Source organism: Zea mays, chromosome 5 (genome assembly GCF_902167145.1).
Source record: "Zea mays cultivar B73 chromosome 5, Zm-B73-REFERENCE-NAM-5.0, whole genome shotgun sequence".
In the NCBI taxonomy this organism is placed as follows: domain Eukaryota; kingdom Viridiplantae; phylum Streptophyta; class Magnoliopsida; order Poales; family Poaceae; genus Zea; species Zea mays.
In genome coordinates this window covers 15137769-15150410 of record NC_050100.1, presented here as the reverse complement: position 1 = coordinate 15150410, position 12642 = coordinate 15137769, and the positions used below count along the sequence as shown (strand labels likewise).

General features: G+C 47.9%; 2 protein-coding genes across 5 annotated transcripts; one reads left to right on the top strand and one right to left on the bottom strand.

Annotated features, from left to right (window-relative positions):
- Positions 1 to 1241: 1241 nt before the first annotated feature.
- LOC103626007 (ARF guanine-nucleotide exchange factor GNOM) lies at positions 1242 to 7470 on the top strand. Its single transcript, XM_008646391.3, has 2 exons — positions 1242 to 2228; positions 3767 to 7470. Exons 1-2 carry the CDS (start codon positions 1491 to 1493, stop codon positions 7274 to 7276), a joined length of 4248 nt encoding a protein of 1415 aa, XP_008644613.1. The 5' UTR covers positions 1242 to 1490; the 3' UTR covers positions 7277 to 7470.
- A 274-nt stretch (positions 7471 to 7744) lies between these two features.
- On the bottom strand, positions 7745 to 11847 carry LOC100286185 (PH domain containing protein). Of its 4 annotated transcripts, none has more exons than XM_035968115.1 (11): positions 11559 to 11847; positions 11364 to 11468; positions 10872 to 10933; positions 10750 to 10783; positions 10518 to 10573; positions 10394 to 10425; positions 10197 to 10278; positions 9653 to 9884; positions 8899 to 9126; positions 8530 to 8822; positions 7745 to 8409 (listed from the first exon to the last, which is right to left on the bottom strand). In XM_035968115.1, exons 1-11 carry the CDS (start codon positions 11580 to 11582, stop codon positions 8049 to 8051), a joined length of 1509 nt encoding a protein of 502 aa, XP_035824008.1. In that variant the 5' UTR covers positions 11583 to 11847; the 3' UTR covers positions 7745 to 8048. The 4 variants fall into 4 exon arrangements, with proteins under 4 accessions (XP_035824008.1, NP_001152545.2, NP_001385648.1 ...); NM_001159073.2 differs by having other exon boundaries at positions 10756 to 10783; positions 11559 to 11735; NM_001398719.1 differs by having other exon boundaries at positions 7751 to 8409; positions 10518 to 10783; positions 11559 to 11735.
- Positions 11848 to 12642: the final 795 nt, after the last annotated feature.

Below are 12642 nucleotides of genomic sequence, written 5' to 3'. Positions count from 1 at the left end.
GACGCGTGGCTAAGCCAACGACTAGAAGGGGCACCAGACTGTCCGGTGTGCACCGGATAGTGTCCGGTGCACCAATGGCTCCCAGGTGTCAACGGTCGGCTTCGCCAAATAAGGAAGGAGATCCGCACCGGACAGTGTCCGGTGGTGCACCGGACTGTCCGGTGCGCCAGGCGACAGAAGGCAAGAATTGCCTTCCCGGATTGCTCTCAACGGCTCCTAGCTGCCTTGGGGCTATAAAAGGGACCCCTAGGCGCATGGAGGAGAACAACCAAGCATTCCTTGAGCACTCTTGATCACTCACACTCTATTCTTGCGCACTTGTTCGACATTCTAGTGATTTGAGCCCCGTTCTAGTGTGCTAGTCTTTTGAGCTTAAGTCTGGGTCTTGTGTGTGCGTATTTGCTGTGATCTTTGTGTCTTGTGTGAGTTGCTAATCCCTTCCTTACTCCGTGCTTCTTCGTGAACATCTTTGTAAGGGCGAGAGACTCCAAGTTGTGGAGATTCCTCGCGAACGGGATATAGAAAAGAAAAGCAAACACCGTGGTATTCAAGTGGGTCTTTGGACCGCTTGAGAGGGGTTGATTGCAACCCTCGTCCGTTGGGACGCCACAACGTGGAAGTAGGCGAGTGTTGTACTTGGCCGAACCACGGGATAAACCACTGTGTCTACCTGTGTTGATTCTCTTGTGGTTATTGTGTTTCGCTAAGACTCTTCTCTAGCCACTTGGCAATACTGTGCTAATGCTTAACCAAGTTCTTTGTGGCATTAAGTTCAAGTTTTACAGGATCACCTATTCACCCCCTCTAGGTGCTCTCAAGAACCCTCCCTCTCGCGTCCGTGGGGGGATCTCTGCTGCTCTCTGGTGCGGCTCTGGTGCGAGCAGTGAGGCCACTGGTGCGAGCGAGACGGTGCGAGCAGGGAGGCCTCTGGTGCGAGAGAGGAGAGAAGGGACACCCGTGCGAGAGAGGAGAGAAGGAAGATGTCTGCTAGGAGGAGAGAAGGGACACCTCGACGGCGCTCACGGCGCTGGAGACACCGACAGTATCAACGATACTAATCGTTTTTCTATCCGTGTAATGGCGTGGTCATGTCTATTTTGGAGTGTGGATTGTTCTCTAAGTTTTTATAATAACCCTCGTCTACGCCTTTAAATCGTCGAAGCCGCACCTGAGGACCTCCATAATGGCAAATTTCTCGGAGGTCGCAAGCACGAGCCACACCCACACGGACCTTGACGGCGTCTTCCACCTCCTGACGTCCCGGCGCTGAAAAATTAAAGCCGACACGAGGAAAAAGGCAGGCAGGCAGGCACGCTCCCGCACGAACTTCCGTCCTACTCCCAACACCTCCTCGCCGTCTCCACCGGGGCACGGCCCCGCTCTGCTCCTCGCTGTCCCCGATCCCTTCTCTTCAGATCTGCCGCCCATGCCGGCTCCCCGCTCCGGACCCTAGCCGCTAGCCGCCCGGGCCCACCCGCCGCGCCCCCAAAATGGGCCGCCCCAGGATGCTCACCGCCGCCGGTGGCATCGACCCCATCGCCGAGGAGCCCCACCACGCGCGCTCCCCCGCCGATGGCGGGCTCGGGCCCGACCCGGCGGCCCTCGCCTGCGCGATCTCTGCCGAGGCCAGCACCGTGCTCGCCGTCATGCGCCGGGGCCTCCGGCACCCGCGTGCCACGGCCGCGGACGACGCCGCGGCCGAACACCCGCTCGTTGCCTCCCTCCGCGGGCTCCGCCGCCTCGCCTTCTCGCCGTCCCCCTCGGCCGCCGCCGCGCTCCCCGCCGCCGCGCTGCGGCCCTTCCTCGATGCCGTCCGCTCCGAGGACGCCGGCGCCGCCGCCACCTCCGCCTCGCTCGCCGCGCTCCACGAGGTCATGTCCCTCACGGGCCCCGCGCTCCCGGGCGCCGCGCTCCGGGAGGTCGTCGACGCCGTCGCCAGCTGCCGGTTCGAGGCCGGGACCGAGCCCGCCGCCGAGGAGGCCGTGCTCATGAGGATGCTGCAGGCGCTCCTCGCCTGCCTCCGCGCGCCCGCCGCGCCCGCGCTCGGGGACCAGCATGTCTGCACCGCCGTCAACACCTGCTTCCGTGTCGTCCACCAGGCCGCGGCCAAGGGCGAGCTCCTGCAGCGATTCTCGCGCCACGTGATGCACGAACTCATCCGATGCATCTTCGCACGCCTCCCGCAGATAGGCGGTGCTGACGGAGTTGACGGTGCTGTCAAGCCAGAGGTAAAAGAGTGCTTGCTGCTGCTATTAATAGTCACACCTCATGCGCCGAGCTTACAAATGCCAGTCAACCCTGTATCTCATTCTTGACTAACGATTTTACTACTGGATACTATAAGACATTAGTGGCAACAACACACAGTGGCATCCTATGAACTGCATTTTACAATTAATTAGCAAATTCAGCACTATTCTGAGTAAAGCCTTTGGGTTCGCTTGTGTAGGTCTAAACTTGCGTGGTAGAAAATGACACGCGTGGGATGGAAATTTCCTTTCATGCAGTTATTATGAAATGACAAGTGCTACTTTTCAGAAACAATGCCTTGCTGTAGGTTACAGTTTTTGAACCATGTAACTTGAGATCTGTTATAACCTCTCTTAGCAATGCTTCTGTAGTGCCCTGCTTAGTGAAAATTACAAATAAAACTATATGGTAGAAACAGTGAGGTAGATCTGAGAGGCAGGGGAACGGTGATTGTTTATCTTTTATGCTAGATAAAATGTACAAACAGAGTAAATCTGACAATGTTGTTGCATGTATGGCTATGTTTAGTTTTTGCCACAACAAGTTGTGGAAGAAGATCTTCGTTCTTGAACTCTTGAAACTGCCCCCTAATCAGAGCCAAAATCAGCTGACTTGAGAAACATTCTCCAATACTCAGTCAGGTGCTCCTAAGCTAATAATCCGACCAGGTCAGCTCTGCTAACATGAAAAAATGTTTAGAAATTGACATCACTGCAAGGGCATTGTATCTTTTGTTCATGTAGCTTTCCTCGGACAACAGCATGGACAATTGATGAGACATCGCTGCAACAAAGTTGCCCTATGTGACAATATTGCAGCATTCTTGGCCCCTTTTCACCTTTGAGCTCCACTCCTATAACTACCCCTGTTTCAAAGGCGTCACCTAGTTGTCCAAGTGTACCCAGCTCGCCTTGGGGAATAGCGGTGCCTTATCGCCTATCCGTCCAGGCACGCCCAGCTCTCGCTCGGATGCCTGGTCACTTTGAAATCATGATAGCTACTGGCACTGCAACTCTACCAGCTCACTATCAATTGAATTTCTACGTGTGGTTGTGAGAGGAGAGCAAGGTCATGCAGGTTTTAGTTTAGAAAAATGTTTTTATTCATTTCAACTTTCAACTAGCTTGTTAAATTCCCAACTGAAATCTTGTTCAGGCCGTGGATATTGATGTTTATAGGTAAAATTAGGAACACACAGAGATTTGCTTCATCCAGATAGTGAAATAAGTAAGTTGGTTTTACAGTTAAGTAACCCAATTGGTACTTGTATGCATGTGTGTATTTGTCTGGGTTTTGTCCAGGTGGAACAAAAACAAACAAGGTCTCGGTCTAACTCCTAATAAAGGTTTCACTCATTTGAGTATCAAAAAGGGCTTTTAGATGTTTGAAGTGCACCTTGGTGTTTGTTTCCCTACTATGAACTGCTGCCAAGTACAGTATTATTGCACGTGCAATGTGCTTGCAATTTTGCTCGATGGAAACGGTTTATTGATTGTTTTTTGCATGCCATGGACAGATGGGTGGCATGGATATGAATCATCCTTTTGGTATCAAACAAATGGAAAATGGTAATGGAAGCTATGTGTCCGAGACAGGTACATCTGATGAGAATTCTGCAGATGGCAGTGGTCTTGTTGTAGAGCCTTATGGAGTACCTTGCATGGTGGAGATCTTTCATTTTCTATGCTCTCTCCTCAATGTTGTTGAACAGATTGGCTTAGATGAAGATCTTCCTTTGTTTGCTCTTAAATTGATCAATTCAGCGATAGAGCTTGGTGGGTCTTCAATTCAGAAACATCCAAAGCTGTTGTCCTTGGTGCAAGATGAGCTTTTCAGAAACTTAATGCAGTTTGGGTTGTCAATGAGTCCACTCATCCTTTCAATAGTATGCAGTATTGCATTGAACCTTTACCATCATCTCCGGACTGAGCTGAAGCTGCAGCTTGAGGCTTTTTTTTCTTGTATAATTATAAGGCTTGCACAACCTCGTTTTGGAGCAACATATCATCAGCAGGAGGTTGCAATGGAAGCTCTTGTAGACTTCTGTCGACAGAAAAATTTTATGGTGGAGATGTATGCCAATCTTGACTGTGATATAACCTGCAGGAATGTTTTTGAGGAGCTTGCAAATCTTCTATCAAAGAGTGCTTTTCCTATCAACTGCCCCTTATCTTCCATGCACATTCTTGCTCTAGAAGGTTTGATTGCTGTGATTCAGGGGATGGCTGATCGTATCGGGAATGCAGTCTCACGCCCTGAGCTCCTGCCTGTGGAGCTTGATGAATACACTCCTTTCTGGACTGTTAAGTGTGAGAACTTTTCTGATCCTCGGCATTGGGTGAAGTTTGTCCGTCAAAGGAAGTATGTCAAAAGGAGGCTAATGATTGGTGCTGATCATTTCAACAGGGACCCAAAGAAAGGTCTGGAGTTTCTTCAAGGCACTCATCTGTTGCCTGAGAAGCTTGATCCCCAGAGTGTGGCTTGTTTTTTCCGCTATACAGCTGGTTTGGATAAGAATCTTGTTGGAGATTTCCTAGGCAATCATGATGAGTTTTGTGTTCAGGTGCTTCATGAGTTCGCTCAGACCTTTGATTTCCAGGAGATGAACCTGGATACAGCTCTGCGTCTATTTTTGGAGACTTTCCGGCTTCCTGGTGAATCTCAGAAGATACAGAGGGTTCTTGAGGCCTTCTCAGACAGATACTATGAGCAGTCCCCTCAGTCTTTCGCAAACAAGGACACTGCTCTACTGCTGTCATATTCCATTATAATGCTGAACACTGATCAGCATAACATGCAAGTGAAGAAGAAGATGACTGAGGACGACTTCATCAAGAACAATAGAAACATAAATGGGGGCAGTGATCTCCCACGTGAGATGTTGTCTGAGCTATATCACTCAATCTGCCGAAATGAGATTAAGACAACACCTGAGCAGGGTTTGGGATATTTTGAAATGTCTCCTAGTCGTTGGATAGATCTAATGCGGAAGTCAAAATCTACGTCCCCATATATCATCGGTGACTCTCAGCCTTTCCTGGACCATGATATGTTTGCTGTTATGTCTGGCCCTACTATTGCTGCCATTGCAGTGGTATTCGATCATTCGGAGCATGAAGAAGTTCTTTTGACTTGTATAGAAGGCTTTTTGGGTGTTGCAAAGATATCTGCATTTCATCATCTCGAGGATGTTCTGGACGATCTTGTTGTTTCTCTATGCAAATTCACGACTCTCTTGAATACTTCTTTGGTTGAGGAGCCAGTTACTGCCTTTGGAGATGACCTTAAAGCTAGGTTGGCAACTGAGACATTATTTACTATAGCTAACAGATATGGGGATTATATACGCACCGGCTGGAGGAATGTATTGGATTGCATCCTGAGGCTGCATAAACTTGGGCTTCTCCCTGCCCGTGTTGCTAGTGATGCAGCTGATGATTCCGAACTTCCTGCTGAAGCAGTCCAACGAAAGGCTGCTCCTAGTTCAGTTCCCCCATCTCATATTCCAGTGATGGGCACACCTCGCAAATCATCCGGACTCATGGGAAGATTTAGTCAGCTGCTCTCTCTTGACAGTGAAGAACCAAGATCACAACCAACTGAGCAGCAACTTGCCGCTCACCAGAGGACTCTTCAAACAATTCAGAAATGCCGCATCGATAGTATATTTACAGAGAGCAAATTCTTGCAGCCTGATTCACTACTGCAACTTGCCAAGGCTCTGATTTGGGCTGCAGGCCGGCCTCAAAAGGTTGCCAGTTCGCCTGATGACGAGGATACAGCAGTTTTCTGCTTGGAGCTGCTGATTGCCATAACCCTTAATAATCGAGACAGGATCGTGCTCCTCTGGCAAGGTGTATACGAGCATATTGCCAGCATAGTTCAGTCCACAGTTATGCCGTGTGCTCTCGTGGAGAAAGCTATTTTTGGACTCCTGAGGATATGCCAGAGGTTGCTACCATACAAGGAGAATCTTGCTGATGAATTACTGAGGTCGTTGCAGTTAGTTCTCAAGCTCGACGCACGGGTAGCAGATGCGTATTGTGAGAACATCACACAGGAGGTTGCACGGCTCGTCAAAGCAAATGCGGCACATATAAAGTCACAGATGGGCTGGAGAACAGTAATATTGCTGCTCTCCATTACAGCACGCCATCCAGATGCTTCCGAAGTCGGTTTTGAGGCTATCGTGTTCATCATGACAGAGGGGGCTCACCTTTCACTAGCGAACTATGGCTTCTGCATCGATGCGGCACGGCAGTTTGCCGAGTCTAGAGTTGGTTTAGCTGATAGGTCTGTCCGTGCCCTGGACTTGATGTCCGACTCCGTCAGAAACCTTGCCTTGTGGTCCCAAGAGATAAAAGCGACGACATTTGAAGAAGGCGAGAAAGGGCCGGAGGCGATAAGGGAGATGTGGCTCAGGCTGCTGCAAGCACTGAAGAAACTGAGCCTGGATCAGAGGGAGGAGGTGCGAAACCATGCGCTGGCTTCTCTCCAGCGATGCCTAACATCCACGGGAGAACTCTGCCTCCAGTCCGCGACGTGGTCCCATGCCTTTGACCTCGTCATATTCTCCTTGCTCGATGATTTGCTGGAGATCAGCCAGAACCACTCCCAGAAGGACTACAGAAACATGGAAGGGTCACTTGTGCTCGCCATGAAGCTGGTTGCGAAGGTATACCTCCAGCTCTTGCCGGACCTTTTCGGCCTAAGCAGTTTCTGCAAGCTGTGGCTGGGGGTCCTGAGCCGGATGGAGAAGTACGTCAAGGTCAAGGTCCGAGGCAAGCGGAGCGACCGGCTGCAGGAGGTGGTCCCGGACCTGCTCAAGAACATCCTGCTCGTGATGAAGAGCAAGGGCATCCTTGCGAAGAGGAGCACGATCGGGGGCGACAGCCTGTGGGAGCTGACGTGGCTTCACGCGAACAACATCTCGACCAGTCTGCTGCCTGATGTTTTTCCAAGCCAGGAGTACGAGCAACAGAGCAGCACCGGTAGCCCAAGAGGGCCCAGTCCTGTTGAGGCGTAGCGGTCAATGTTTTAACTTGTGTGCGACCGTGTGTGTATGTTTTATTTGTTTTACTAGGTTTACTACTGCTCGTGCCCTAATCCATTGAAAGTGTAAGGTTTCGATATTGTGATTGCGTTTCGCCTCCACGGCAAGTACTATAGCATGTGCCCTAATCCATTGAAAAACATGCTTATGTTTCTGTGAATTATTTAGTTACTAGTCCATAATCCTATCAGAATGCTCATTTTTGCTAGGAAGATGTCATGATGTACATCTGAATATAATATAAGAACAGAACTTCAACGGGTAACCCAACCGATTAGTTTATTTTGGCTCAGATTTTGTTCACTTTCATTTTGTCCTCGCTCACGCATCAGGATAAACTTTCCAAGGTAAACTTTCCGATTAATCACTTATTCCAAAACACGTTTAACTTAGAGGTTTAACTTAGAGATTTTTTCGAGACATGCTTAAAAAAGATATATCTTATTAGTATAAATACTCTATTAATTTTATTAAATCTTGACCAGGATATCACACAATCCATCCACCTGAGCTAAAATATCACACGTGAATAGCCGTAGCAAAAGGGAATGAGGCGAATATTTACAATCCCACAGCCAGACACAGTTACTACCTTTTTATTCAATCGTATACCTCAATGGACATACAATCGCATCGATGCAATATGCACCCTCAACGGCGACTCTCCAGATTTAGACATCCCTATCGGTTTCCCAGCAACCACACCAATCTCGGAAGGCAGCAGCAAGCCAGCAACCTCAGGCCTTCAGGGATGAGTTGCGCCTCCCTGAACATGATCACTGATCGGTGGAGGGTTGACCACAGGAATGTCCAAGCTGCCTCCATCTGCCTCTGGGGAGACCTCACGGACATCAGCGATCAGCGCATCTGACTGCTGGAAGCCACCCCACTCTGCGTCGCCGACAGGACGGATGTCCACCCCGTCCACAGCCAGCTGGACCTCAGTGCTGTCGCTCGACACCAGCACTGATCTAGAGTCACTCACGCAGGCTTTGTCCACGTCATCGTCCGATGCATCAACATGCTTTGTCAGGGGAGGGGGGCTGTCGGCGCCTGAACACGACTCAGACCTCTCCCCACACACTTGCTTTGTGCTGCTCTGCTCTCTGCATCAGTGAGTTTGTGTTCTGGTTATTAGCCATCACAGTGTAAAAAAAAAGATACGTCTATATTCCATGTATACTACGCATTTTGATTGCATATCTATTGTAGGAGTGAGAACGAACCTCTGGACTTGTGACTGGAGAACACCAACCAGGGCTAGAAGCTCCTCCTTTTCTTTCTCAACAGTACGCAGTTTTTCAGCAGCTTCCTTAATCCGAGCTGCAGCATCTGCTTCGGAGACTCTTGCCTTCTCCTCGGTCCGGGCAATAGTTGCTTCCTGTATCACTGCTTGCTCCCTGGCTTTTCCTAGTTCGACGCGCCACATATGAGCCTCTTGAAACGCAGCGTCTCTTTCCTTCATCAACTGCTCCTTCTCTTTGCTCAGGCTGATGACCTTCTCTTCGGACTGTCTAAGCTGCAATGCCCACAGGACCATATTAGCACCATGAATTCAGAGAACTAACACATAAAAAATGATATAGAACATTTACCTTCAGCATTGATTGTTCTACTTGTCTTTCCAAGGCTTGTTTTAGTCGCTCAATCTCCAAACACAAAAGTCGCCTCTGTTCATCCATTGTGAGAGCTGCCGAAGCAGCAGCTTCTGCAGCCTCTGCGGTTTCTGTTAGTTTGTCTGCTATTTCATTTATTGTAGCATCTCGAGAACGTATATCCTTGGCCAAATGTTGCAATTCCTCATCTTTCACTCGTAGAGTCTCCTGGGAGAGCAAAAAACTGGGTAAGAAGGATTGATCAAAGCATGCACGCAGATAAAATTAAGAATGTCACATTCATGAATCATGACTCTTGCACTCGCAGCACAAATACATCTGAAAAAAGTTTGGCAATGTAAATTGTGAAATTTCTAAACGAGCAAATAATAGGAAGGACGAGACCAAAAAACTTTTTAGCTTCCCAAAGAAACCAAATTCAACTGCATATAACAGCATGGAGCATTCTATTCTTCCAAATTTTCTCTAAATTTGTTGAGTGCGTTGTATTTTTCCTTAGACATCTCAACTACACTTAATGGTGTCAAAATACTGAAGAAAACATGCATGTGTAGTAATATAATTACCATAGAAGTAAACTTTTAACTTCAAAGCAGATATATTTCTTGAGTTGCAACTAAATGTAGATTCTATATTTCTATCACAGCCTATCATTTAAAATTGATTTTAAAAAGCTCCACAAAGCATTTTTGAACAAAAATGAAGTGAACATCATTAAGAGATGAATGCAGACCTTCATGATTGTTAGGTCATCAAGTTGGCCATCGTTGGAGTTATTTGTACCCAACCCAAGGGCTGCCCTCATTGAAACCTTTAGTGCAGCTTCTATCTCCTTGGTAGCCTCCATGGCTGTTGCATTAGCATTAGCAACTGCAGTAGCAACTGTGCCTAATGTAGCTGGAGAGCCATTCCCAGCCAAAGAATTTACTGCCTCTTTATGAGCTCGTAAGACTAACTGAGTTGCGCTGTTTCATACCAACAAAGAACTAGTCATGATGCAGCAATGAGATTGACTCCAATGTTGTGTTTTAACCACACAAAGGAGATAATACCATAGCAGCAAAGCACACAAAACTATAGTCAGGATGCAGCAACAGGGATATAACTCAACATTGAGTAGCTCAAATGGATAACACTCCACTCTCGTATTGGAGTCTGCATTCTTGCACTGAGATAAAGGTTTGCTAGGTACTCTGCCTATCAATATACAAGAGACAGAAGTGCGAAACAAGCAAAACTGTGGAATGTACTAACTGGTCAGGGGTCAGAAAGCTTACTGTAATGTAGATACCCAAGCTTTTGCAGCACCAGGAGTTTCAGCGCAAAGAAAGTATTCCTTCTTTTGAGGAGTCCCAATGTCTAAATACAGTAAAGGAACAGTAAAACCTTAAACCATGTGATTCCTCTATAACTATTTAAGAAACTCTTTCTGAAACAATAATCTCTTTGACCAAAATATAGGAAAACAGGATACAGAAGCAGCAGCCATCGTATTTTGGCATCCCTCTGCAAAAAGTTGAGCAATAATTATAGGTTATAACGCTAAAAACTTAGATACGACATGCTATGTAAAGGTTACGTTCATGATCCAATCTTACTGAAAGTTCACAGGAGATAAAGTAATGGTGCTTGAGGCATCAAACAGAATGGTCCCCTTAATCAGTGTTCTTACGGCGCCTAGGCGAGCAAGTGCACCAGCCAACCGCCTTAGCGCCTAGGCGGCGCCTAGGCGACGCCTAGGCGGGTATGGCGAGCAAGGCGGCCAGTTTTGCCCGGGCGCCTGGACGCCTAGGCGTCGCCTAGGCGACGCCTAGGCGACGCCTTAAGAACACTGCCCTTAATGACAGTTTCATTTCTCCGGAGTCTGCACCAATACATCAGTGGCTTCTGATCAGGTATTAGTTGTAATTTTACTTGGCATTCCCGGTTATTAAACAGGCAAGGTTCCATACTTGTATTCCATCTTCCCAGATGTCGGATCCAATATGACCCATCGTTCATTCCATTTCCGTAACTGCTTGAAAGGCCATAAGGGTTTGGAGGATGATATTATTAGATAAAACTCACAAGGACAGCCTCATCAGGAAAAGACAAAAACTATGTTCACTAGTATCATACAGTTGTGCATACGAAAACAGTTGGTCCAGGTGAATCACCCAATAGTACTTTCTAACAGAGTTCCTATGCAATGTGTAGTCATCCCCACCATTCACATTTCCACCCACGCAATCTAATGATACAGCCCCCACAACTAACCATATCAGTTACTACTACATAATCAACCTATACTAACACCAAAATTCAGTGACAAAGCTGAACCCTTCAACACCTCAGCCCTACGGTTAACAAAATCTAGCACCAAGTTCAAATCTTCACACGCTTAATCAAACAAATGCAATCCATCACCCAATGAACGACTTGACTTGGGCCAGGAATTGTCATACCGTCTCAGATCGCTTGAGCAGGGGCCCTTGCAGCAGGTACCTCCCGGACCCCGACGACAGCTGCCGCTTCACCTTCTCCAGGCTGCTCTCCGTGTCCCGAACCCTCTGCAAAATCCCCCACCGCCATAAAAAACATCAACAAAAACACTACCAATCTGAAACAGAAGCTGACATACTAGGCCTTGACGCGCGTACCACGGAGCTGCCGTTGGTAGCCATGGCGGGCACGGGGCTGCAGGCTACAGGGGTAGTAGGGTTTTGGAGGGCGGAGATGGTGGCGGGTCGGCGACGGCGACGGACGGAGCGAGCAGGTTGGTGGAGGTGCGCGACCGGCCGGTGGGGAGGGCGTACAGATCGATTGGAGGAAACCTCGCTTCTGCTACGCTGGCGGCCGGGAATACAACCCGCGAGCTGTCGGTCATGTAGTGTGGGCCCTGCGGCGAGGTCGCTGGTGTCAATGACCGAAACAGTTGCTTGGCTCGTGGGGCACGGTGGGAGAGCATTCTTGTTTGGCTTTATCCATGCCTATCATAGGCAGGGTGAAAACAGTAGGGGCTTGTTCGGTTAGCTCTCAATCCATGTGGATTGAGTGGGATTGGATGGGTTTTAATCCCAAACAAGTCAACCTTCTTCTCAATTTTTTCCAATCCCATCCAATCCATGTGTATTGGGAATAACCGAACAAGCCCTAGTATGGATAATTTCTAAATCCAGGAAATATGATATTTGAGTTAGTAAGGTGATTCTCACGAGTGCATCGAATTTTTTTTATTGTGGCATAAACAATCATTTCAGTACATATCACAGTACTTTAACCTCGATTTTTTATCAGCATGGGTTTTAAATGTAATTTAGAATAACAAATCATTATTAAGAATAGAAGAAGAATTTCTTCGCTTAAGATGCATTTGGTTGTAACGATAGAACGAGATGAGATAGGACGACCCCTTAAATAAAGTTGTTTGGTTCAGGATCAGGACTACCAGAGTGTTGTCCTTAGTTGTCCTTCAAAATTGGAGGGACAAGAGAGGACGCCAGAGAACGTCCCTGTCCTGACTTTTCTCAACTGTCCCTCAACCAAATGCATCCTTAATTGCTCTCACGAGATGTATATAAAAACTAGAGTAATAATGAAAGTGAAGTAGAGATCTAGGAAGAACAAAATCGCAATGAAAGTGAGTAGACAATGAGACACGACGATTTATCTCGTGGTTCGGTCGAAGACTACCTCCATGTTGTGGTGTTCCAATAGACGAGGGTTGCACTCAACCCCTCCCAA